Source organism: Falco punctatus (genome assembly GCF_963210335.1).
Source record: "Falco punctatus genome assembly, chromosome: 11".
Classification (NCBI taxonomy): Eukaryota; Metazoa; Chordata; class Aves; order Falconiformes; family Falconidae; genus Falco; species Falco punctatus.
Genome location: NC_137591.1, coordinates 16,857,619 through 16,884,506, shown reverse-complemented (window position 1 = coordinate 16,884,506; position 26,888 = coordinate 16,857,619). Strand labels below are relative to the sequence as shown.

General features: G+C 47.1%; 1 protein-coding gene across 3 annotated transcripts in view; it reads left to right on the top strand.

Annotated features, from left to right (window-relative positions):
* Window positions 1-3,566: 3,566 nt before the first annotated feature.
* DDAH1 (dimethylarginine dimethylaminohydrolase 1) overlaps window positions 3,567-26,888 on the top strand; it is a 62,114-nt gene continuing 38,792 nt past the window's right edge. The window contains exon 1 of one of the 3 annotated variants that reach the window (XM_080406644.1): window positions 3,567-3,953. In XM_080406644.1, coding sequence (XP_080262770.1) covers window positions 3,648-3,953 — 306 coding nt within the window. In that variant the 5' untranslated portion in view covers window positions 3,567-3,647. Of the gene's footprint in view, window positions 3,954-4,507; window positions 4,661-26,888 lie in introns of those variants that run through there. The other 2 variants (XM_080406643.1, XM_080406645.1) reach the window with 2 other exon arrangements.

Below are 26,888 nucleotides of genomic sequence, written 5' to 3'. Positions count from 1 at the left end.
TTTTATTAACAGTGTGAGAGATGGCCACTAAGGTTTTAGAGCCAGCAGTGTTGTTCCAGCATCTGCAAGTGATGGGAAGTGTGTTCAAACTCTGCAGCTGCCTAGCACGCCTGAGCAGTCAGTCCATGTGGTATGTGTTTGCATTCGGCGGTGATCCAAATTCTCCTTTGTTCCGGTCACACAAACTGTTCAGCAGTGACCAGCTGTGACCTTCAGTCACCTAGCAGCGCCCATAAAGGTTGCGCATTTGCTACTGGGGGCCTTAGTCTCATCATCATGTGGCCATTTTCACTAAAACAATAATTTTCAGTGTAAAAATGATAATAGAATCACAGGACTGGAAGGGACTTCTCCTCGTCCGTACTTTTCCCCCAGATCTGGTTTTCTGCTCCTGGAAGATACTCATTGAACTTCTTAAAAATGCTTTGTATAGAGGCTGCATATTCTTCCCAAGCAATCTTTTTCTCTGCTCCTTATTGTTGGAAAGTTTTCCGTACTTTTCTTTGCAATAATATAAGTTTGTTGCTTGCCTTCTACCTTGTGGAAATTATTCCCTTGATCTTTGTGGCAGTTTTTTGCACAGCTACAGACTGTTCTCAAGTCACAGCTGTAAAAAACCCCCCAATAATCTTATCAATATACTGCTAGTGATGTTGTCAATTGGATGAAATTTTACTCTGTGTATCGATGACTTTTCTGTCTTAACTTTTAAACCATATCTCCTCTTTCAGTATCTATTCTCTTCTGAAAGCAAATGCGCTGTTCACGTATGCATCCTCAAGTACATTTTGCAAAGCAATTTTCTTCTCACTGTCACTGTCAGCATATGACTCTGTGTAGTGTCAGTCACTAAACACCTGGATTTGCATGTTTTTCTGTATGAGGCATTTTCTCCTTTCCAAATACCGCTTTCTGTGATACTGCTTAAGCAGTCTGCAGTCCATCTTCTCTTGCAAGCATAGTTCTCATCATTCTGCATGACTTCTGTAGTGTGACACAGCTTTTTTCTTTGCTGGGGGGCAGCTTTGCTCATTTACATTCATCTCTCCAGCAGGACAAAGTTACAGGAAAATACTGGCTATAGAGCAAGGTAGACATGGTATGATGGTATTGATGACTGGTAGCTGATGCATTTTGTATTACTGCATATGATAAATTTTAACATCACTCCTGAAAGACTGTGTGAACCCATTCTATTATGTAATGTTAATTTGTGAGTAAACCGATATTTTGGTAATCTTATTATAAATATGCACAATTTTGCTCTGGATGCATCTGTTCCTAGATTGTTAATGATGCCCTTTTTTTCAACATAAATAATAGAACAATCACAATCAGCAAACAGATCTTCATTTATGTTTAACCTGCAGCATTTTATACACTTATGGAAATACAGATTACTTTTTTTTTTTTTTTTTTACTGTAGTCATTACTTCCTTAACCTTGTTTAAATAGCTAACATTTTCTTTTTTCCAAAACACGTTGTACTTGTAGCATACCACTGTCTCATACTACTGCATCTCATAAAGAGATCCTCCTTCCTCCAGCCTGGTCCCCCATAATGCGGAAGGGTATTGAGAAGCTGTCAGAAGTGACACCTGGCCAACTCCCAGGAAGCAGCTGGGGCCACCTGAGGTCAGCCTGGGCTGCTGCCAATGCCTCTGGGGCAAACCTCACTCTCCTAGCCGATTGTGTGGCATCACCTTATATCTCATGTTTCTGTAATCTCAGTGAGATCTAAAAATTGTCATGGCTTATAAGCTGATAAGGTATTTATGGATGTCAAAAAAATTTGTATTGACTAGAACTTTACAATCCGTTGGCTGCAAGAACAACCTTTTCAGATAGGAACCCTGGCAACTTTTTTTAAATTACAGAGTGATAGCAGCACTTTTTCTTCTGGCTAAAAGTTCTGCTAACAAAAAGCAAACAAAAGCATGCCAGTGGCCAAATCCCAAATCAAAGCCAAGTAAAAATAGGCTTTAATAACTGTGGAAGTATCACACATTATACCAGAGACAGTATGATACCATTTGTAGTGGTTTCTCAAGAATTTGAAATGTCCTACATGACAGCAACTGAATTCCCTGTCCATTTGTTTAAGAAAAGTAATATTTGCACGTTATTCAGTGAATGACAGTTACTCAAATAACTGCACCTATGCACATTAAGTAAAGACAGCCTTTACAGTGTATTTGGAGAACATGTGGAAAATGCAGACGAAAATCTAGTCAGCTGCCATTTTGGAAACACAGTCTGAGATTTCCTTCATGCTATTCATTAACCGTATTCCCAAATGCTGAACATGTGCCGATGTCCATGACATTATGGCTGAGGCAGCTGCTGGGGTTTGTTTGAGCACTGAAGAGGGAGCATGGAGCTGGGTGCTCCTCCGTGGCCAGAGGGACACTTGAAAGAGCCTTGCCATTAAGAGAAGATCTGGAGGGAAAATCCATATTCCTCCTCTCTTCCTGCCTGCTCCAGTGAGGACAGACCTCCGAGGTGCCTGGGAGGGTGGCGGCAGGGGTGGCGCGACCTGGGGCTGGTGCGGTGGATGTCGCCCATGGTGAGCTCTGGCCCGAAGCCTTGTTTGGCTCCAGCCTGGCAGCCGGAGGTGTTTGCTGGAAGGGCTGGCCCTCATCTGGGTAATGTCAGGTCAGGAGAAAACTCAGGGAGAATGAAACAAGGGGAAGTAAAGGCTCTTTTAGAGGAAAGGGTGGAAAATGCTCAGTTTCAGTCCTGGAGGTAAAGGTGGAGCAAAACACACAGGTGCCCCTTCTACCCTCCCAGGTAGAAACTTTGACAGCATAAAGGAGTGGAAGAAGGTGGACGCTCTGCTTGCTGGTGAGCAGCCCTATAGAAAGCCGTAAGGAGGGATGAGGAAGTGGCTGGGCTTATTTCCTTTGGATTCGGATTTGGAGCAGCCTTTGCCATGGGATATTCTTCCTCTGGCTGCACAGACAAAGCACCCGGCCTCTTGCTATGCCACCAGGGAGGCAGCAAGCAGCTGCGAAGGGCACGCAGGGCCAGCCTGATGGACCCTGGAGCAGAGAGGGTTGGCAGCCCGACCCTGCTCAGCTTGGATGCGTGGAGAAATGCGGGGAGACGCAGGTGTTGGAATTCTGTCAGCGTCCGTATGCGTTCCCACACGGCTCCGTGGAGTCTCTATGTGAAACCGCGCTGCCCCTCGAGCCACGCTGAGGTAACGGAGGCCCACGGCCGGCACGGCCAGCCCCAGCGGCCCGCTCGGGGGCGAGGCCTGGGGCAAGCGCCGGGGCCGCCCTGCAGAGGGTCGAGGCCCCGCTGGCTCCCCTCGGCCGGGCCGGGCCGGGCCGGGCCCCTGCCCCTGCGGGAATCGCCCTGGCCCCGGGACTCGGCCCGGCCCCTCAGGGCTCGGCGAGAGGCGCCGCGGCTCCCGCCCGCCTCACAGGTAAGCGGCGCCCTGCGGGGGGCGGCCAATGGCGCGGCCCGGCCGCCGCCGCCAGCCAATGGGAGCGCGCTTCGCGGCGGCCCCATGGAAATGTGCCTGGTGGGGAGCCAATGGGGCGCGGCCGGGCCGCGGGCGGCGCTTTATCAGCTGCCAGGGCCGGCGGCGGCGGTCGCGGCTGCCCGTCCCTCCCTGCCTCCTCCGCGCCCTGCCGCGCAGCATGGCCGGGCTGGGCGGCGGCCCCGCCGCCTTCGGGCGCTGCACGCACGCCGTGGTGCGGGCGCTGCCCGAGTCGTTGTGCCGGCAGGCGCTGCGCAGGGCGGCCGGCCCCGAGGTGGACTACGCCCGTGCGGAGCGGGAACATCAGCTGTACGTGGGAGTGCTGCGGGGCAAGCTGGGGCTGCAGGTGCTGGAGCTGCCGGCCGACGAGAGCCTTCCCGACTGCGCCTTCGTGGAGGACATGGCCGTAGTCTGCGAGGAGACGGCGCTCCTCACCCGCCCGGGCGCGCCCAGCCGCAGGAAGGAGGTGCGGGGCGGCGGGGGCCGGGCCGGGGGGAGCGGTGCCCGCGCCGCCCAGGTGGGCTCGGGGCGGCCGCGCCGTCGGGCGTGTCCCCGGGCCCGCGGCGGGAGGGGGGCGGCGGCGGGCGGGGTCGCTCAGCGAGCAGCCACCCCCGCGGCGGGTCTCGGCGCGGCGGGCCCCGGGCAGCGGCTCCGGCCCGGCCTCCTCTCCCCGCGGCTGGGCTGGCGGCGGCCGGTGCCGCGGGGCCGGGCCGCGCCGGGGGCGTGTCGGAGCGTAGTGTTCCGCTGGCGAAAACAAGCGGACGGTGTAAACCGTGAGTCATGCTCTCCGGCGGGCCGTGCGGGTCCCGCGGGGTGGGCTACCGGCCGTGGTGGCCGCGCTGCGGCGCGATCCGCGCCCCGCGCTCGGCTCCAGCGGGGTTCGGGCCCCGCGTGCCCGGCCGCCGCGGTTACCGAGCGGTGGAGCGCTCCGTTAGCCTGCGCGCCCGTGAACCTGGTGCCGCCTTCCCCGGGCGGCCTGGTGGGCTGGGGGTGCGTGGGGGCACCGGGGCACGGACAGGCTCGTTGGAGAGAGGTGCGAGGGTTGCCCGGCTGCAGGAGCCTCGCTGGAGATGTGCTTGGGACTCTTCTGATGCGCTCGGCCCATTCACAGGCTAGTTCACGAGGCTCTGCATGCACTGAAGTGCTGTCCTGTTGTCTCCCTCTCAACAAGTTGTGAGTAGCAAATTAAACCTCTCCCTGTTTGAAGCTGCAAAATTGTTACACTGGTAACCTGCCTTCCTGTAAGCATGTTTTAACGTAACCCTGTTGTCTCTTCCAGTTCCCATCTTTGTGGTCCCATGGCTTATCTTGTGATCCACAAGCATGTCCTGCTGTGCCTGTGGCGTAGGGCTGGGCCGCTGGCTGTAGCTGCTCTTGGCCACTGAGAGCAATGGATGAGCGTCGCCACTTGGTAGTTTTGATCTAGTGCTCTTCTAGCAATTGCAAAGTTTACTTTGCTCAGCACTCCGTGATACTGTACACATCTTGCACATGTGGGTTTCCTTGTGCTTACCCATGTGTATTTACTCTTTGAAGCACATACGAATGCTCTTAAAGGTGACAGCATCAGAGTAAAGTGTGTTTGCCACATGCTACTCTTGGAAGCAGCCAGAGTCTGAGTGAGTTTTCACTGGTCCTTCCTATGACTCACTGGTATGTAGCCATGTGACTCCTGCTGCCATTTGCACTCTTTCCCCGTTAGAACAGATTTACTTCTTTCTGTGGGTGACTTGTCCAGTCAGTCATGAACAAAGAGGAGAAAAAAAGCTTTAAAGCATAATTTGAATCTTTTTAGTTTTCTTGAATGATGGAGAAATCTCTCCCTTGAGCTTTCTGTGAAGTAAAAAAGAAAAAATAATTGAACAAACATTCTCTTAAAGCTATAACACTGCAATGTAGTGCTTGTCTGAACACGTAACTTCTAATTATTTACAACAGTTCTTCCTCCTGGGAACATCATTACAGCAGCGCTTTGCGGACAGGGGGAGAAGATGCCTGTCTGCTCCTGGTCCCTCTCCCCTTTGAGGCATCCCCCGGGACAGCCTCCCTATCCTGGCATGGTGACCGAGTCTGTGTTTAGTTAGTCTTCTTTGGCTGAGTAGTTAGTGACCAGAATGTTGCCTTCAAAACAGTAGGCTAGTCAAGGCTTTAGAAAGCAGAAATGTGTACATGACTAGTTCACTCGGATTTCTGTGTGGTGTTGGTGGAGGGCTTGACATGTGCCTTGGACATCTTGGCAAACGCCTATGATAACCTCACTTTCATAAAGAGCCCTACAAGAAGCCGCAGTATTTCTTGTAGCTTCATGAGAGGGTGTTTCCTACTGTCGTCAGAGCTTTGCTTCTCTTGCTGCCTCCAAGGCTGGTTCTGAAGGTACCAGCTACAGGTGCTCAGGCGGTCCAGGCACCGGGGCCTGCAGCTACCCTGAGCTGAGGGAGCCTAGTGCCTGCTCCAGGCCCTCCTGTTCATCCTGGTGGGTGGCTGTTGGCAGCCACCCAAGGTCTTTTCTGAGGGTTATATTCGGTCTTTGAATTGCCTATTAAAGACTGTACCTGGAGGCTGGTGGCAAGTGAAGTTGCCGTGGGGTATGTCCTAGCATCTGCCCTGTTAAATGCCTTTATTGGTGACTTGGAGAGGGGGACACGTGTATCGAGCTGTGAACTGTCCCAAACTGGGGCAAGGTGGGGGAAGGGTAAGAGGCAATAGCCATGGGGTCTGGGCTGCTGTTCAGGGGGACCTAGGCAGGCTGGAGGAAGGGGCTGGCCTATGGGGGAGTCAACCTTATGGAGTTGAGCAGGGACAAATGCTGAGTCCTGGCCCAGGGAAGGAAGGATCCCTGGGTGGAGCCAAATGGGTGGGGGACAGCTTTGCAGACCCCCCCTGGAGGGGGTGTCTGGTGTGCAGCACAGTGTTTGTGAGCCAGTTCAGTGTCCCTGTGGTAAAGAAGGGCAGTAGGATCCTGGGCTGTATTAACAGGAGCAGAACCAGTGGTCTGAGGGAAGCGATTACCCTCTCTGCTTGGCACTCACAGACGGTATCTTACCAAGAACATGGAGCAGGCTGTTCAGTTTTGTGGCAGGAGGGCAAGAGACAACGGGTGTAAGTTAGTGTGAGGTTTTAATGGGGCATAAGGAAAGGCTTTTCAGTGGGGACAGCCAAGCAGTGAAACAAGGCCTGGAGAAGCTGTGCAGCCATCTTTGGAGCTTTTCAAGCTGGGTAAAGCACTGAGCATCCTGGTTTGTGCTCTGAGTGGGAGGTCGACCTAGAAACTTCCCGAGGTCCTGTCCAACCTGAATTATTCTGTGAGCATGAAACTAGTTGTATGTTAGGATACATGGAGTCAGGGGTTCGTCAGTTGAACGGCTGTGAAATCTTCGTTGTTGAGAGAGCAGGTAATTGTTAAATCTGGATTGCTTCTGGTCTGATGGGTGTACTGCTAGAAAACCAGAAGGATGAAGCCCTGTGAAACCAGTTTCTTCATGCTGCCTGTGAAATTGCTGTATTCCTGCCTCAGCTGGCTTAGTCAGCCTGGTATGAAAGCAAACCAAGGCTGTTGTAGTGCTTTGTCACTTGTATGGTCAACTGGCTGAACGAGGGAAGGAAGATGGATGCAGTCTACGTACAGCACCAGTTTCTCAAAGTGCAGTTTCTTATTCTCTTTATGTAACATAAGCACAACCCCATGAATATTTTAGCAGTGTAGTTGGTGTATGCTTGGCTTAACCCAGTTAAAGTAAACCCCAACTCCTGAGCATGCGCTCCTGACCTGAGCCTTCCCATAAGGCAGGACTCATTCAGGCTTGTCTTGCTGCTCTCTTAACAGTTTAACGGACTTCTGTACAGAGCAGGCAGGAGCAGTGGAAGAAGGAAGTGGTGATGGGAACAGGGCTGTAGGGTACCATTTCTGCAGAGTATCAATGGAGGGAGGGTTTGTAAACCTGCCAAGAGGCATGTGATGGGTCAGGCTCTGAAGCCTGATCAGACCAGTGAAAGCTGAAGGGCATGGAGGACACCAAGGTGCATCCTAAAGCTGGTTGAATATGCAGCTGGAGCAGTGTGGCTTCGGGTGTGTTGTGCCTCCACATAAACTGGCTGCCAGATACATGAACTGAGTACTACTGTCTCAATCTCCCCTTTTTCATGCCACTGAAAACCCATAATGCAATATTTAAGAACTGATGCAGTGTGTTCTTTCACTGACTAGACTCCTTATTAAGAAGGCTTGTCATCAATTACTGTAACACTGTATGCAGCAGGCAATTTCTGCAGCAGTTTGTAATAGCATTGATTGAGCTTTCAGGCTTTATAGATACTATTGCTTACCCCTCCAGCACCACTGGATTCTGTACTGGATGTCTGTCTGGAACAAAACAAAATAAAATCTGGGGTTATGTCTGTTCTTGCTCCAAGTTATTGTAGGGAGAAAGAGTTGAATTAAATTTGGTCATGTTCAGTCAGTACTGGGAAGGAGCCCAGTATTTTTTTAGCAAAGTAGAAAAATTAGTCATGCGTTTAATAATTTGTTTGCAAGAGTCAGGCTTATTTTAAGGCATTATTTTTTTGTGTTACCAACTTCTGAACTTATTTTAAAATTTATAGTTTCTGGAAAGTTTTGAATTTGGTAGCAAGGTAAAGGCTTTTCAAGTAAGCCAGAGGTAGATTGCTAATGTGGATAAACTGGTGTTTTGTTTAGCTGAGTGCAGTTGCCAGTGTGCTTGATGTTCAAGTTGAGTAACTCAAATAGAAATGTTGTGATCGCTGATCAGTTGGCCAGTTCCAGCAGTATGTTCTCAGTTGTTTATTCCTCTAGTATAAACTCCTCATGTCACCTTCTGAACACAGCAGGGTTAGTTGCTGAGAAGAGCCTTCATCAGCACGTTGCTCTTACTGCCCAAGTTGTCTTAATGTGCTCAGGGTAGCACAAAACAGTATTTCCACCACTTCTGTGCTTACGCAGACAGATAGAAACCCAAAAGCTCAGCAAAATGCCCCTACAGACCTCACCTCTTCTTGGCTGTGGCATAGAGAAGGGAAAACAACTGGTGCTGGGAAAGCTTCAGGAGCTGCTGCAGAAGAGATCGCTGGTTACTTCCTTGACTGTCAAGAGGAGACTTCCACCCAAGAATACTGCTGTTCCCCACTCCCCCGAGACCCACTGTGGACAACCTGTGGGCTGTATTCCTGTGTATCCTGGAAGATACGGTCCCGCAGAAGTGAGGACAGAGAACGAGTATGTTTGTCAAATCCCATCCTCTTGACAGGCATTGGAGAAGCCTCCTAATTGCTTTCTGAGCATGTCTGGGTACCTCTTCCTCAACTTGCTGGGTTGCAGGGCTTTGGTCAGAGCACTGCTTCTGCAGAGCTTCCAGCTGTGCTGGGCGGGGTAACTTTGCTGCTTAGTGCTGATCACCATGACCTGCTTGGCTGCCAGCCCCTGCTCCCACCCTGTACAGTTTCTGCAGGGCTGTGCAGCCATGTATGAACTAGAGCCTGCACCCTGTACTGGGATGCAGTCTCAGTTGCAGCTTACAGCTTGCAGGAATGATTCTCAGGCCAATTGGTGGAAGCTTCTGAGAAAAAAAAGGTAAAAATAGTTTGGTAAGTTGTGTATGTGTATAGACTCAGGTATTGCTGCGTGGGTACTGCTAAATGGTAGACACTTTCTCCGCTCCCTCTGTAGACCTAGACAGTTCTGTAGAATAATGATGTCTGGTGCAAAGTAATAGAAAAGGTAGGCTCAGGAGAAACAGATTCAAGGCTCTGCTAGCTCCCAAGCTTAATTAGGTTATGGGGTTTTTATTTTATAGCACATGCTAGTACAAAAGAACCTATATTTGCTGACTAACCACTTAAACCAGTGTGTCTCTGCACAACTGGTGAAGATCTGTTGTTTTCATGGGGGATTAGTACTTGCTGATCATTAGAGAGGCAAGAGATTAAACTTACTGCCACTTTAAATAATTCATAAGTCTTTAAACTGTCGCAACAAATTGTGGAGGCCTTGTACATTTGCACTGACCACTTTGCATGTCCTTATTGTGCTTTACCCTTGATGTTACAGACCAGCTTTGGTGTTCTGCCTAGAAATCTTAGCGATAGAAAGCACAGAGATTACCGTTGTGTCATTGCTTAGTGCTTAGAGCAGCAGGTGAGTAGACGTGGGGAAAAGCTTTACATGAAGGTTGATAAAACTTAGAAGTGGTGCTAGGTGCTTTTCCACCCTCTTGTCAGATGGTTTTTTCTTGAATACCTTTCCCATTATACACTGAGCCATATGCATCCTTCTTTAGTCTATCCTTTTCACAGTCTTCCCAGTCTAACCTCAGAATTTGAGTGAAAGTGTGTAAGATAGTCAGTGTGTTAATTTCAGTTACACTGGAAACAAGTTGAGAAGTACCAGTCAGACTTCAAGGTATGATGTATACCCGAGTGTTAATGTGGGCTTTGGTTGTCTTTTGCAGAGCGTATAATTGGCAGAACCAAATGTAGTCTTCCACAAAGCGTGTGTCACTTGAAGGCTTTCTCCACGAGCTAAGAGGTGATGCCCATCATGGGGTGCAGAAGGCAATGAAGTAACTTGTCAGAATCTGCATTAGTGTTTTCTTTAATATATTTCATTAACTTTTGTTTTCAGTGTTTTGATGTTAGCATATAAATTAACTGAAAAGCATGCATAGAGGAGAAAAGAGTCTTAAACAGTACTTAAGTTCACTCTTAAACTTAAAAACAGTTATTTAAACAGTATCAGGTAGACCTGTATCAGGAGTCTGTATAATGGTGGTGCTGGTAGACATAAGGGATGTTTTAGCCTCCTAAACAGCAAAGCAGATGGAAGGGGCATAACCACATAAAGAAATCAAGCTTCCTTTTGAAATAGTCTGCTTTAAGTGCTGCCTCTTGGTTTGGGTAGGTGATTCTTTAGTCATTGCTGATGCAGCTCTCTGACCCTACATTAATAGGGCTGGCACTTCAAGTGAATTGGCTATGCAAAGAACTGTATTTTTTCACTTTCAATTTTGCTTCTGTGATCACAGATCTAATGAAAATGTTAGGAAGTAGCTTGTAGTCAGATCAATATAAGTGGACTGTTTTCATTGTAATTGGTTTCTATCTACAGAACTGTAAAACAATCTTTAAGGACAGTCTAGGAGCAACTTGGGTTACATGCTTTTCTAGCAGAGGCAATATTTAGACCTTGTTACTAAATTGCAATGTTGAATTTCTCAGGAATATCCATGTTGCTGACCATAAGATTAAAAAAGCAAACCCCAAATTAAATGCCTGGGTTTTTAAATTTCCTGTGGACACTGATTGTTATTGTACAAGCCTGATGTCAGCTGTTGTACCTTGTTAATCACTGTTCCTTTAGCTGTGATAAATAGCCCTTGGTGAGCTTATGGTTCAGTGCAAATGTGAAGTGTTTAAAGGTTCCAAATAACTATAAGCATTTCCTCCAAAATGTGAAAAGAGCCTTTTCTGTTCTGACTTCAACATATGGCTTGGAGCTACGCTGCTCCTTCCCCAAGAGATTTCTATCCAGACTTTCAAATTGAACCTAAATCTTTTTCTTTGGTAACTGCCTCACTTAAACATAATAAACTAGTTTACCACGGTCACTGCTGGAATTTTGGGTTTAAGAATCAGAGATGGATCATAACATCCCCAGTGTAGGTTGCCTGATGGGTGGGTTGGTTTTAATCCCGTGCTCCATACAAGCCTGCAACTCCCTACACACTTGGCAAAAGAGAGGATTGGTATGTAGACAGCAGTGCTGTCTTGCTCATCATGGGATCTGACAGAATCTCTGGAGAGTGGCAGAGCACAGCGTGTGATATGGAAGAGCTCCTTCGTGCTGTGCTTCTGCCTGTTAGCTTCTGGGATGCTCTGGTATGGTGAGCAAAGTCCCCAGCTGAGATTTCCCATGCTGTACCAATGGCACAAGCAGCAGCTGCTCCCAGCAGTGTGCCAGGACACACAGAGAAGCATAGATCTTCGTTTTCCCTTCTCTGCCTCCCATATGCTTTCACTTGCCAACTTGCCTCCAGTCCCATGCGTTTCCACCTGGGCCCCTCTCTTGCCCTCCATGTCTCCAGGCTGGCCTCCCATAGCCCCTGTGTATTGATGCCCCAGGCCAGGATCCTGACTTGCCCTGCCCGGTGTGCTCCCATGCAGAGCACAGGCTGTAGTGCTGCTGGGCTGCACTGTATTTCCCATGGGAAGAACGGAGCTGGGATGGCATCTCTGCAGGCAGGGCACGCTTCTGACAGCATCTCTGCAGGGCTGCGCTGTGGTTGAGGCTAAGTGCTACTGTTTGCTGGCAGTATGATATGGGGATGTGCCTGTCACTTCATTAAAGTTCTCAAAACCTGATTAGTTTCCCTTTCCCCTAAACTCTTCAGTAACGAACGCATTGCAGGTTTATACAGCAATCCAGCGTTTTGTCTGAGCAGTGCGATGCCAGGTCTTTTAGCTGATATGGGTCTCTTGTTGTATAACACTCCATCCTGAGAAAAGCTGTACACTGCTCATTTCAAGGTCCTTTATTCTACTTTCTAAGAAGAGACTTGCCTCATGTTTTTACGCAGTGGTGTTTGCATAGCTATGTATATAAGCTAGTAGAACAGATATTCCCATTATCTTTTTAAGTGTGTTTCTTTGCAGGCCCTTCTGGCAGTTGGCTTTACAAGGACAGTACTTTCCACATTGTGGTGCCAAGTTCATGGTGTACACTTGTTACCCCAACACTGCATCTTGCCAAGCTTTCTCCAGATCTAGAGTCCTGATTATCTTACACAAAACTCCTAATACTGCACATAAAACCAGTGCCATTCCCTTGATGCTATTTCAAGAATATCAGTCTCGGCTCTGACAATGGATGGACTGGTTTGTTCTAAAATGTTCCTGATGTAGAAACATAAACATGGCAGAGGCCAGAGAACCTCTGTTTTTTCACTATTTCTCCCAAAACCACATTTGATCAACAAGGCTAGTTGTGTCCTTAAACTCACTGTCTCAAACTGTCCCTCTTGGTGAGGTGACAGGGGCCTGCAACTCTTCAGCAAGCGTGACTGGTCTAAACACTGGCTTTTTAAGTTAAAATAAACACATGCAGACTTTAATTTCTACCAATATTACTGGTTATTCTTCCCTTGCCATTTCTTCTGGAGTGACTCCAGAACAGCTACTTGGCCTCTGCTGTGGACACAGCATGACTCCACTGAGGATGCTGTGGGAAGTGACCACATAGCCAGCTTTAACTTGCAATACCCCACTTGTATGGAGTATTGCGTGAGCTTAGGAGCTCAGCTTAGCCTAGCCTGAGCAAATGGTGTCTATGCTGCTGTGTTCAATTTTCAGAGGGTATTTTGTCTTTGTCGAAAGTCTCCTAGTAAATAGTGCTGGAGCAAAAATGTGGAACTGCTTATTAAATATCTGACCTATACAAAGCAGAGTCTTTCTGCAGAGAATGTGTTTCTACCAAGAAAGAAAATACTGTTGGTAACTACTGCTTATCAGTTGCTTAGAAAAAAACCAAACCCACTTGGGTTTTGTTGTGTTTTTTTACAGAAGCATATCTAATCAATTAGGCTTATGGTATGAGAGAGCTTCGTTCTTGGTATCACATCTGGGCAGTCACAGTTCTAGTGTTAAGATAAATGATGCACCACAGCATCAAGTGACAGTATCTATTCTTGCTGCCTCTTTTGTAGCAGTTAGGAAATTTTATTTCAGGGAAAATTAAATGGAATGTTTTATGGCTGAGATATACCCAAGTCAGGTCTTGCGTTCGTCCAAGGCTACTGATCACATATAAGTCAGATGACAGCACTGTAATGTGCCTTTTTTTGTCATTTTGAGTTAATAGCAAACTCGAACAAGTATTTCAAAAGTAGCTCGTTCAAGACTTGCAGAACACATTTTCATTTCAGTAGCGATTCAGTATTTGGCACTATGTTTGAAAAATAATTGGGTAATTTGTTTCTAGAAGGTTTATATATGTTAATAGTAAAGGAACTGGCTATCCACATCTGTTTCTGGATGCTGACTGAAGTTCTCTGGCAAGATGAAATTGTCTCTGCTCAGTCCCAGCTGGCCACTGAAACAAGCTGAAACAAGACTGCCACATAATTGGATACTTGGCAGTGTTGTGATTGATTTTGCATTTCTCTTCTTTTTCTGAGACTTAATGTAAGAGCTGTCAGGGAAGCTGAATCCCATACCTTGTAGAAAGGATGATCTTACAGGGTAAGAATCCTGCTTGTGCATAGGTTTCTACTTCAGTATCATTGATGCCCTTTGAGTCACAGACTAGCAGCCATGGTGATGGTCATCTCCATGCAAAGCCAAGCTAGAAAGACAAAGTGGTTTAGAAATGGAGCTAAGGTTTTTGGCCCGATGTCTAGAAATTAAAAAACATACCTTGCAAAGTACTTTAAATTTTTAGCAGTAAACTCCAGACCGTGCCTTTCTAAAGGTGAAAGACATATACCAGCCCTGCAGGAATTAATTTTTCAAACAGTACAAGTGCTTTGGAGAGTTTCACCTACCCAGATAACTGAGTGTGCCTGTCATCACTGTGCTTAAAACAGCAAAAGTGATGAAGCTCAAGTATCTTATGCTCTTCCAACACTGTACAGAGGAGAGTGGTGTTCTGGTAGTGGTGGACTATTGCTAGTCAGTAGGTGTTTGCTGAAGTTTAATGTGCTATCTCATGGCTCAGTATCTGTTACAAGCCTCTGATGGGAATACCAGTGCCTGTGGTAGCAAGGGCTGAAGTCAGCAGTGCTGTTGAGAGACAAATGGGAAATGATAGAAGCAATAAATAATAATGGAGGATGATATGAATTGGATACCTGTATTTTTCCAGGAAACTCTGAATTCTTCTGTAAGTTTGCTTTGCTTTTTTCAAGGTGATACAAAGTGACTCCTGTAGTCTCCTGTATTCAGGAACTTCCACATGTAGCACATTCCTGGAGTAGAGAGTATTAGAAGAGAAGGCACAAGGTTGTGATAGACCCTTTTCCACATTCCTCCTGGCTGCAGCAGCTCAAAATGTGTGCAGACAACAACTGGTTTTAGTGTAGTTTCTAGAAGAAGTCACAGATACTACTCTGCTGTTGGCCTTAGTGATCTTTGTCCAGTAATTCTTGATCCTTTTGATCTGACCTGGTTTTAAGAAAGGAAACTGTCTGAAACGTGAAACCCTACCAATGCAGGAAGAGTAGTCAGAGCAGAAGTCTGAGTAGAAGACAGATGCTGTCAAAGCCAGTATGAAGAAAAAGGCTGGGGGGTGCGTGGTGTGGTGTGACCTGAGAGTCTGCGTAGGGGGGAGCCCTTGTTAGCACTTCATGTGTTGTCCTGGATGCCACATCTTCACTGATGGTGGCAAGTCCAACTGTGAAACTCCAATCCCTATGAAATGGAGCTTCAGTAGTACCACACAGCAGTCTCTTATTTTTTATGACCCTTAAAGCAAGTGCTTTTGTTAATCCTCCTCTTGTTCTGGGATGTGACCTTGTCACACAGTAAAACAACCAGCGTGCCTTGACCACAGGGCTTTGGGTTAGGACAGTCCCTTCTAGATGAGCGTTTCCAAAAGTCCTAAATGCTGTATACTTCCAGTATTGCTGAAAGGCCATTTTATTTTTTTGACTGGGCTTAAACTGATTATTCATCTGGACCTGAAATGCTGTGTTAGGTTCTGGTTACCCATTCTGGAAATGCAGTGCAAGCAGAAGAGGTAGAGGTGGATGAGAAGACCTTGCTGAGGTATGAAGTGGTGCTAATTAGGTAAATGCCTTCAGCTCATAGTTATTTTGGGTAGGGGAGAAATTGGAGAGCTCTACAGTATCTCATAATGGTACGGAGAAAGTGAACTGGGAATGGTAGTATGACACCCAGAGAAATACCCAGGCAGCAGATCCCAGCAGAAGGAAGTACTTTGTCATGCAGTGCACAACCAAACTGTCGGATTTGTTGCCAGGATGTTGCAGGGGCCAAAAGTACAGCTGGGTGTCAGCTAATGAAAGAGAGATCCATCAATAGCTGTTTAACACTTTGATCCAGATGCAGTATCTGGCTTCGGAAATATGTACCCTGCCTCTTACAATAAGCTGCGGAAAATATACTGGAGACAGCAGCACTCTATACTTGTCCTCTTTCTGTTATTCTTTCCTTAAGCTGCCAGCACCGACCGCTGTTGGGAGTCAGGCTGTTTGGATATACAGGTTTCTCTGACCCACTTAAGCTGTTCATGTATTATGAATAAGCTGTAACACTGATAGCTGTTTAGCAGGCTCATAATGAGGTGCTGGCCGTGATCCTGAAGGTCAGGAGTTGTCCAAGGACTGCCAGTTAGGAGACAGCTGCCCTGCCTTAACCTTGCAGAGATCTTGCTGGTGTTTCTGTCCCACTGGGCAAGGGGAACCTGCGTTCAGGCTTAACCAGGGTTTCTGATGGCCCATCACTAGCACCATAAATGCATGCCGTGAGGTCAGATGTTGATGTATTTTTCCTTCCCTGCCTTAGTATATCCATCCTAGTGCAGATAGTAGAAAATGGAAAAATTCAGCTATTAAGACAGAGGCATTTTATGTCAACAGTGTAAAAGGATTCCCCCTCCTCCCCCGCTGCCCTTAGCAAGTCAGATTAACCCTAAGAAACAGTGCACACTTTGTACAGCAGAGATTTCTCATTGGGAAATGTTGTTTCTAGCTTTTCCACATCAGCTGTGAAAACATACTGCCGTCCAAACTTTGCAAAATTATTCTTAGAAAGGCCTAGTAATGAATACTTGGCATCCAGAGGTTTGATATATTGAGAGCCAGGCTTAATGTTATGGAAGAGAGTGTCCTAGAAGAGCCTTTGCAGAAAGGTGCCAGGGGAGGACAGTCTCCCGTGGGCCCTGAGGTCTGTGTTGTTGTGGGACAGTTGATAACATGCCAGTTTGTGCGGTGGGGATGATGGATAGACTTTTCCTGAGTAGCTTGACATAGATCAAGTGAGCCTGAAAATACCAGCATCGGTGATAGGAAACTCATTATCAGAGCACAAGGAGCCTTTTGGAAAAGGTGCTGCTCTATTTCTGCCCTTATACCCCTGCTTCACAGCTGATTGAATCACTAAAAATTCGTAAAAATTCGTGAAGCAAAACTGCTGGGCTTTTTGTGCCTGCAGGAGCTGTTTGCAGGTGGGTTCGAACGGCAGGTTGCCAGGAGCGGCCTCCATCTTGTTACCGGAGATAACGCCACAAGCAGCGTGAAAGCTGTTTCTGGCAGAAGAGCATCAAACCAGCCGTGCATCGCGCAGGGCTGACTGGAGAGCTTTTACAGGAGCAGGACTAGAACTGGTGTGGCCAGGGTTGGATGGCAAACACTCTTCTGTGGCCGTGTTTCCAAAAAGTCCTCCCAGCCGTCGGCCCTTTGCATGGAAGCCTGGTGTGGACCCGTGGCATCAGCAGTGCCCTGATCAAATAGGGGCTGGGGGAGCCTGGGATCTGTAGGTATTACAGCCCGCTAGGTAGGGAAGGGACCCTTGTGCTGCATCTCTGCTGCTTTGGTGCCACTCGCTTGGCTGCTGTGACACTCCCAATGGGTTTGCCTGACCCAGTAGCCGGAGCCGTGGCTCCCCTGCAGCCTGGATCGCTGTGGCACTGTGTCCTGGCCATGCAGGATGATTGGACAGTAGCAAAAGTAAATGCCAGGGAAGGTGAAACTAATACAAAGAAGGGCGACTGCTATCCAGGCTCTGACAAAGACAGCTGGGTTTGTGGTACAGATGGGAAAATGCTCCCGTGACTGTCCCTTCCGCTAGCTGTGAGCATGTCCTGTCCCTCCCAGGGCTTGCTGTTTCATGTCCTGGCTTTGATATTTCCGAAGCGTGGCTTTGCTTTCTCATTTCTCCATCCTTAGGGGAACCTTGGCACAGATGTCTGCAGCCACCAGAAACCGCCAAAAGCTTTTGTGCAGTTGAAATGTGCTCTGTCCGCGCTTCATCTTAAGGACTAAAGGCACTGCTTGTAATTCTGCACCAGGCTTCTCTGATTTTAACCTAGTTTCCACTTTGCTTGGTTTCCTTACCCTCCCTCTTTACAACATTGCTGCACGCCACCAGAAGCCTAACAGGAGCTCCTAAAGGGCTGCTGGCCCTGTAATGCACAGCAGTATTCCTAAAGCTTTTTAAGAAATGGGTTTGTAATTCTTCAGGATGGAATGTAAACAAAGAGCTGTTAACAAAACAGTGTGGAAGGTCTTATTCAGGTTTATATAAATCCTGAGACCATGCCTGAAAAGAATGCCCCGTTTTGCATTCCTGAAGGCAGATTCACCACATACCTCCATATGCCACGAAGTGCTATGCCAGTAACAAAACCGGACTTCTTGGGAGTGTTACGAAAAGTACAGAAAACACATTTTAATTCTGTTAGCTTCACAAAATACATATTGACAGTCATGTTAAATATTTAAACACATGTAATGGACTTCAGCCTTGGTACTGGCAGGAGGCATTCAGTATGTGAAGCAGCCTGGGGGTGTCCATCAGAGAAGTGCAAGCGCTGGCTGCCTGCTCTGGAGCTGGTGGGATCTGGAGTGGGGGGGGAAGTGGCGGAGCAGGTTGTAGATCTAACTGATGGTTTCAGTCCAGGGAGGAATGAAAGGGTAAGGACAGGCAATTGCTGTGCATTCTGAATGTTATGCTGTAATTCAAGGAGAGGGACTTTTTCCTTTAACTTTAAGGCTTGTGCCTGTGACGCAAGTGTGTAAGTATCTGGGGCTCAATCCTGTAAGGTGCCAGTGCTTAACATAAAGCCTGTAATCAGTCTTAGTTTAAAGCACTTAAACTCTTTCCTGCCCTGTGTCTGCTTAGTTAGCATCTCTCTGAGCTGATCTCGTGATCATGTTTTTCAATAGTGGAAAGTCTGAAGTAATGTAACATTTGTCAAGATGACATGGCTTTAGCTTTTAAAGTGTTTCTTAGCCTTAAATATTGATGAGGAGATTTTAGACTGTGGTGCCCATGAAAGTGTGTGGTTAATAGCACAATAGAGCTTGCATGCATAGTAATATTAAATACAGCATGTAACAATATTAAATATATTCTGCAATGAGTTTTAAGAACAAGCTAAATCCATGTGTAGTGTAGGTCTTTAAAGAACGCTTAATCTATGTGACTGGCTTTTTGCATGCTCCTGCATGGCTGGGAAAGCTGTTTCTTCATTGATGCATAAAGCATCTGATACGCCTCCCATATGTGTTGACTGCTCTAGTAATGAGATTTTCTGTAAGTTTGCCCCTTTATACCTGGTAGAAAACAGACGTGCTCATTTAGCTCTTTGGGAAGGTACTCCAGAGGAGCTGAAGATGAGGAGGTGACTGCCATCGACACCAGCTTTCCTTGTCACGTGTACCACGTCTGGTACAAGGCATTAACCCCAGCCCTGCACAGATACCAGCATAGGGGATAACTCCTGTAGATGAGATCAGCAGCAGAATCTTTTAAAAGTATTTTAACATGCCTGAATAACTACTTACACCATGGTGTATGTCCTCTGACCCCTGGCTGAAGCCCTGAATGGGAATGCTGAGCGTCTCTGAAAAGCAGGTTATTTCCTCCTGAACCTATGCGTGATTTAGGAGCCCAGGCCAGCTATAGGCACTCGTACTGAGAAGTCTGGCCTTTCTGAACTCCTACTTAAAACCTGAGTTGCCTATATGCTAGGAGCTGGGTTACAGTTTTTCACAAAAGGTGTTCTTGCCCCCGCTTACCCTGCTTTTGCTACTACAAGAAAGCCAAGTGTGAGGCAGAGGAGTATGCCATCACACGCAGGAGGTAGGAAAGGTGTGTTTGAAAGTACCTTAAGCTATGACCACTGCTTGTATCAGCACGGGCTGCAGGAAGGAAGCTGTGTTTCCAGTGAACAAGTAGAAGAATGTCTGAGGGTCACCCCTCCTGAAAGGAGCCAGGACCCACCACCACGTCCAGTGTGGTCCTTACTGTGTGTCAGCAGCATGGACGTGGGTTCAGGCTCCTCCTGCAAGGTGAGGCCTGGTGTGAGGAGAGGGGATTTGTCAGAGTGCATCTGTATGTGGCCTAAATTCTGAATTTCCAGCAAGGCTTTTTCCTGAGCTGATTTGTCAGTGGGAACTGTATTGATCCAGCAGTGATGCCTAGGAAGATGCTCCCTGAAGTACAGGTGTGAGCTGTGGCAGTCTACAAGCATATGAAGCTTTTACTGTGAGACATTAGTCACACTGAGAAATGGCCTCATCCAGCTGTAGTGCAAGCTTACGTGGTAATTCAATGAAGAAGAGACCAGAAAATGGAGAAGGTCCGGCTTCCTCGGTCCATCATGAGCTGCACTTTTAGGAACATGCACAAAAGATCTGTAGGTCTTGCCCGAGGCTGCTATGCAGAATTTTCACTACCTAGGTCATCTTGATTGAAACACTTGCTGGAAGTACCCCAGGACTCATGGAAAACCCAATCCCTTGTACCTGGAGGGTCAGTCAGTTGTTCTTTCCCTAAAACTTGCTTCTCTGGGGTGAACTGCTCTGACACCCTACTGTGGTGGTGTCTTACCGAGGTGTTTTCTGGGAAGCAAATTTTTTTGTGATACTTTCAGCTCTGTGGTTTCCAAATTCAGTTAATCTCAGTGGAAGCAGTCTTTTAGCATGGAAGCCAACCAGACACCCACGGCAGCAGAGGGAAGAGCTGAGTTACTTTAAAATTCTAAAAATTAAAAAGTGGTTTTTTTCACTTGCATTCCTGGGTCTTGGCCTGAACGAGGAGTGAAGGTGCCAAAATCCTGCGAGAGCGTCTGTTGTTGCAGTATGTCTGGCTGAACCAGAAGCAGGAAATTCTTGCGAGAGCCTGTCTCATGAGATTGCCATCCAGCTCCGAGCGTTGCCGGTTGCTCGTTGTATGAGCTGGTGAGGTGGGAATGTGGATGAGAGGGAAATATTGAAGGTGGGTAAAAAGGTTCATTAGAAGTGACAGCAGAGCATGCATGCAAGGCACAGTGGTGGCTTTCTGTTTTGAACATAAAAGCAGAAGGCAATACACAAAGTGAACTTGCATCACCCTCCTTCCAGTGGAGGAGGAAATGGGGAAAGCTCCCTGTATGGGTTGAGTGCTCCTCTGCCAGAGTCGGTCTGCTGCTGTGCTCTGCCTTTGGGTCTCCCTCTGGTTTGAAGGGGGCCAAATCCAGCCCCCTGGTTCATAACATCCTTTTAAAAACTTGCAGGTCAGGAATTTTTTCTTACCCAAGGCTAGACTCCCCTCTAAAACTTTCCATGTCGTCGTGTGCAGAGCTGCCTTGGCAGGAGCAGGGATGCAGGCACTGGCAGTAAGAGCCCTGGTGCTTTAACACCCCCATCCAGTAGACTTATTCCACCTTGGCTCCATTTCAAGACTATTTAAAAGGCCATAGCCAGTCTATGCTGCCGTTTTCAGCATTATTGCTCCTGGTGGAGCTGTAACAGTGGGAGACTTTAAAGGAAAAGGACATAATGGAAACTGATTAGAAAAGTGGAGAAAGTCTCAGGGTACAATAAAGCATTGCTTAAAGAAAGGAGGGGGGTAAGGTGAGGCCTTAAAAGGCATGTATTCGATCACAGCAGGGCAGGAAATAGCTTTAAGGAGAATTTTTTTCTTTGGTCCATTCATAACCCGGTTTGTACCTCATTAACTTTCTGTTAGTGCTTTTTTCTTCTGAAATCCAGGGTAGCTTATTCCCACTGAAGTCCACGTGAAGAGTCATTCAGCGCTGAGCACGTGAATCCTTTTGTGCAGATTAAACAAGAGAAGCTCCCAGTGTTGCTGTCATCCTAAAGGGATGAGAAGCATGTTGAGGATGTGCTGACGACGCATGCTTTATTTACTCCATTTCCATGGAGCTACAATAAGCTTCCCAGAGGTGTCTTTTCCAGGGCACTTGTACCATTTTGCTGCAATACATTGGATGTGCAAATGACAACCCCTGCGAAACCAGTTGCTCTCTTGCCACTGGTTGCATTAAGCCCGTTAGATTGTCAGAAGCTCTTGGTTTATGAAGAAATTGCCATAAAAGCTGCATGGCTTAAAACGTGCTTGATTAAGATCTTTGAGATTTTTCTTTCAGCCGTTCCCCACTTACCTAACAAATGCTGGTTTTGAGGACTGTTGTTCTGCAGTGCTAAAATTGGATTCCAGGTATTTTAAACTGTGCATCATTATATCCTTTAGGAAAGACAGCTGGGGTTTTGTCTTGCTGATGAAGCCTAATTTGAATGACTTTCCTCATCAAGCCCATTTAATTAAAGATTCATTACGTTCTGTATAGTGTGACAGTGAAAATGCAGAAGTGTCCCCTGGGCAGCCAGCTGCTGAAAGGGAGGGATTAGCTATGGCAATCAGAGTAAGAAGTTGTGGGATGAAAATGGCAGCGAGCAAGATACATGTTTGATACTGGGGGAGAATAGGAGGGATAGTAAAGTCTTAGAATAGGTTATGTGTGTGTCTGGGGGGTCTCCAGCCCTGGAGAGAGGCTAGGTGCATCTGGGGGATGTACTTACCTTGCCTGCGGGTGGGAGGGTAGACCTCTCGCTGTCCTCTGCTGCCCTCTAAGAAGGCTTGTTGTAGATGGCACAAAAGATAAAGGATGGACTTTTGCAGTCTTTTGCAAAACCTGTATGGTTTGCAGTAATACGAGTCTCGCCAGGGAATAAGGAAATGGCAGCCCAGGCGTCTGATAATGGAAATCCGTAAAATGGTGCACCAGAGTTTGAGACAGGAACACTGCTCGTACCCCAGCTGCTTGGCTTAGTTTTTGTCCCTGTATCACAGCTGTGTGATGGGGAGAAGAGTGATTTCTCAAGTAGCTGTTCAGCAACACACACTTCCAAAGACACCTGAAAACCTTTTGTGTCAAGGTCCTTGGTGGTTATTGGCTCTGCACTGGAAAAAGCGTCATAGGATTCCCCCAAGTGGTACAGCAGTGCCGCTGGAGCATCTATATGTGCCATTAAGTTGTAGATCCAACTTCTGGTTCAAGGCAGGGATGAAGCCTTGTGTATTGGGTTTTGGGGGGGTTTAGGGTTGTCTTTGCTTGACATGAAAGAAGGTTTGATGGGCCTTACTTGTATTTGAAATTTGTGTTTGGGAAGAAGCATAACTTGCATGGAGAGGGGCATTTGAGTATAAATCTCATGAGCCTGGAATTTTTTAATTTAAAAAGCATGTTTGTACTTTTTTTTCTCCTGAAATGCCTGTTGATCTTGTTTGATCAAATCAAGGGGAAAAATAATAAATGAACAAATAAACCATCGGGAAGTCTAGCATCACTGGTCAGATCTGCTGTTCTGTGAGGAGCCTTCTGAAAACCAACAATTATTTCTTCTGTTCCCAGTTCTTCCTGTCTGTTCAGGTTTGCTCTTTGCTTAATTGAGTAGGGTTTTCCATATTTGGACCCACAAAATAGCAGGTGCAGGGTCTTCTTTAGCATGAGTTTTGTGGCTCTCACTCTGTTCCTTAGCATGTGAAGGCATTTCAGTTCTCTACCTGCTGCAGTCACCCGTTGGTGGCCAGGGTTCCCTTTGCCAGCTCTGCATAAGCAGAGGTGTGCCACGAGGAAGCAGTGCCCTGGCACTGCCATGCCATGTGCTGGGACAACAGGTGGTGGCAAAGCACCAGTGGGGAGCGGGGAGCTCCCCTGCTCCCGGAGGGGCTCCCAGGACCACCCGTACCTTCCCTTGGCCAAACCGGCTGGGCAGGGACATGCCATTTTCTGTATATCCACAGCAGATAATGAAACCCCTGAGCCACAGAGGTGTGGGAGGGAGTCATTAATTTGTGTAAGAGCACTTGAAAGCTGTTGTTTTATGTGCCAAGTGTTTGTTGATGTGACTCGAGAGTTCAGCTGCAAGTGGGAAGGGAGAGATGCAATTATGTCTTGGTTCTGTAATCTAAGCCTTCCACAGGTGGCTCTGTCAGAGCTCCTCTTTTCAGTATTTCCACATTTTGGGGAGGTGTACCTGCACAGGAGATTTATTAGGTTGATTTGTCTGGTTTTTGCAGTTAATGCAGGTGAGTCACAAGGCACTGTAGCCTGCATGGCTTCCTGCACAAGGCTTTGTGTGGCATCGTCCCCCTCTGCTGAGCCAGGCTGCATCCAAACACGTTCACAAACCTGAATACTGCAGGGCCCATTTCTGCTGTCCTTTTACAGTGAAAATCCTTAGAAATAATCATATGGAGGGATGATAGAAGTGCTGAGCTCCTACACTCTGCTAGGTCCAAGTCTCCTTTGCAGGAGAGCTGGATGCACCAGGATTAAAGTATATAAATCCTCAATGTAATACACAGGAATAAAAATGTGGTTTGGGTTTGGGTTTGCTTCCTGTTGAATCCAAGGTCTAGAGCAGCTCTGTTGTACCTGGTTTCTCTGGCTGAGTGAAGGTGTGCGCAGGTTCTTCAGGGGCCTTAGGATCTCTCGAAGACTGATGGGTGACAGTGTGCAGGTAGCTCCATGTTTTGAATGCTACAGTAGTCAGTATGTGGGATCTGATCTGCTGTAGCATGAGCCCCAGTAACCAATGGAGGGCAGAGCATGAGCTTGTCCAAACACAGCAACTCTGTTTTTTCAAGGAAAAACGATGTAGCATTTCATAGCCAACACTGAAAATACTGTGTTGGAAAGCTTAACCCTCCATACATTTTAACTGAGACTTTCTTAATTTTATTTTTAATCAGATGCAAGGAGACTGCTGGTGTCCCAGGTACAAGTGCTGCTCGGGGTGCTGCTCCATGGCAGAGCAGGCAGGTGGAAAAGTAGGTATCTGAGACTTTTCAGGTCATGATCTGAATTTACAGATTTACTTCCAGTAAGAGACAAAGAAAACAAAAAATAGTGGTTTTTGGAGGCTCTAGCATGGTATGATGAGCCAGGTAGTGTCATGTGGAGCATCTCTGCTAGCATGGGGTTACATCAGTTCTGCCCTATCCTGGGCAGTTTCTTACAGACCTGTCTGTTACATGCGATGGGAAATGGCTATTCCATACTGAAAATGATGGGAGATCTCCCTTAGCTTGCAAAAAGTTCACGAAGCATTCCCATCCCCAGTTTAAAGGCTCTTGTACACATGCATATGTAGATGTGTATATATATACATAGCGTATAATTGTGTATACGTATGGTTACTTGTTCATTGTGAACAATACTGCCGGGAGCTGCTCTTACATGGTTATGTCTGCTGAGAGTTAAATCCATTGAGGAATATTTTCTGTCTTGATCTTAGGCAGGTCTTAAACCTGGGACCCAGAGGCAGGAAGAGTGTCCTAAATGATGACCCTGGCTAACTCTCTGAAATAGCGTGGTGTTCTTGCTGCCCACCTCTTTCATCCTTTTCCCTGACTCTATTCCAAGGCATCTTGTGGAAAAAGGAAAAGTCATTTCCTTTAGAACTGGCTGTTTTTCTTCTTCCCATAGAAGTTTTTTACCCCCTTCACTCAAGTTAAATGGGAAAACAAAGTATGCAGTATTTCTGCTGCGGAGTTAAATATTGATGAAGATTAAGATGCATTAAAAGACCAAGGAAATTCATGGGACAGGAATAAAAATAAACAAAACCCAGAAAATTAAAAAAAATGTGCAAGTGTATGAATAGCTCTTTATCTTTCCACCTTCCTGCATGACTTCCAATAAAATGTTTCAGCATCTTGATGCAAACGTTCCAGTTTCACTGAGCTGGGGACAAGGAAGTGCTGTACAGTAACGGTTATGGGGGGAAAATGTTCTGTGCTGTGTTGGTCTTGGACTTCCTCAGGGTATTTTTTTTCCAGATGTTAAACTGTTATTTTTTCAGAAGCCTTGCTAAGTTGCCAGAACATTAGAATTTTTTTTGAAGGATTTTCCGAACCCCAGCTGATTATCACAACACGCAAGGATCCAGACTTGGGCTTGGCTTTGCTGTGCTGCAGCAGCTGCAGAAAATGTGTGCAAAGGCGCAGGTTTGCAGCGCCATCATCGAATGCCCTTATAGGGTAAAACAGGGAGTGAGGGAATTCTGCTGTGCTGCCTTGTACAACACGGGGTTTCACGTCAGCCATTGAGTAGTACCGCGTTCCCCAAAGCAGAAACACCACCACATGTGCTTCGTGGCCGAGGCAGTAGCAGAGCTCCCAAAAGAGCTGCAGCAGAACAACTCAAGGATAGAAAAAATGACATCCCCTCTGCCTGCATCCAGGCAAACGATAGCCTGCTCGGAGCAGAGGCAAAATCTGTTCCCGGTGTATTTTCTTTCTTAGATATCACAGCACTTTTTTTTAGCTGGTGGTATGTGATGATGCTGGTAGTACATGGCACAGATCACACGTTGCTACTTGATTGAAGTCAAATGCTAGATTCCGCTCCCTCCCTGACCAAGGCGCCTGTGCCCCAGCGCTCTGCGGCCCCACTGCTCACATTCTTCTCAGCCCTTTGATCTAATCCTTATGGAAATTGATGGAAAAATCTCCTAGGCTCTGGTTTGTCTATTGAGAGCATTGTCAATGGGAAGCTTCTCTTTACAAAAGCAATAAATGTGTAAGCACCTTCTACTTTGTACCTGCTCCTCTCTTTACCTGTCTAATTTTTGTCTTTGTGCATTTACAGAAACTCTCAGCTGTGGTATTTTTTTGCACTTAATGCATCTTCCTGACACTCGCTGTATTTCCCCTGCTTTGAAGGGTTGTCAGCCCATGCAAATGGAAACCTGTGACTATCCTAGTATTAAAGACAGTGTGGAGCTCAGTGCGTTGAAATTCCTTTCCCTGACCACAGCCCTCTTTTTTTCAGAGACTAAGTCTGCCAACCGACTCGGGCGCCCTGCTTTTCCATGCCAAAGCAAGCTACTTATTTAGCCAAGCATATCTGCTTTACCTGGAAAAGGGCTGCTGGAGCGAGGCTCCTGCAGCAATGGGAGAGATCCCCAGGCTGCTGGTGGCTGGGGCAGCACGAGGCTGCCAGGGCGCATGGCCAAAATGGTAAACAGATTTAGCACGCTGCAGCTTTTCATCGTCTTGGGTCTGTGCCTGGTCTGTTCTTTCCTGGGAGCAATGCAGGGTCAGAGCACTTGTGTGATGCCTGCATGGAGCTAGGGGTGGGTCTCCCACCAAGTGTCACCAAGTCATCCCCCACCTTGAGAGAGAGCTGGAGGACAAGGCCTGCTGAAAAAATGGCAAAGAGAGGTGATTATCACAACACGCAAGGATCCAAACTCGGGCTTGGCTTCACTGTGCTGCTAAGACGTCTGTGTTTTTAAATGGGGTTTCATTCAGTTGGGTACCAAGTGAGCAGCGGCTTGAGGCAGTTAAAGTAGAAAAGGCAACAGTGTCGGCTCTCTTCTGGCGATGAATATTGATGCCTCAGGGAAGGGATGGTGAAAAA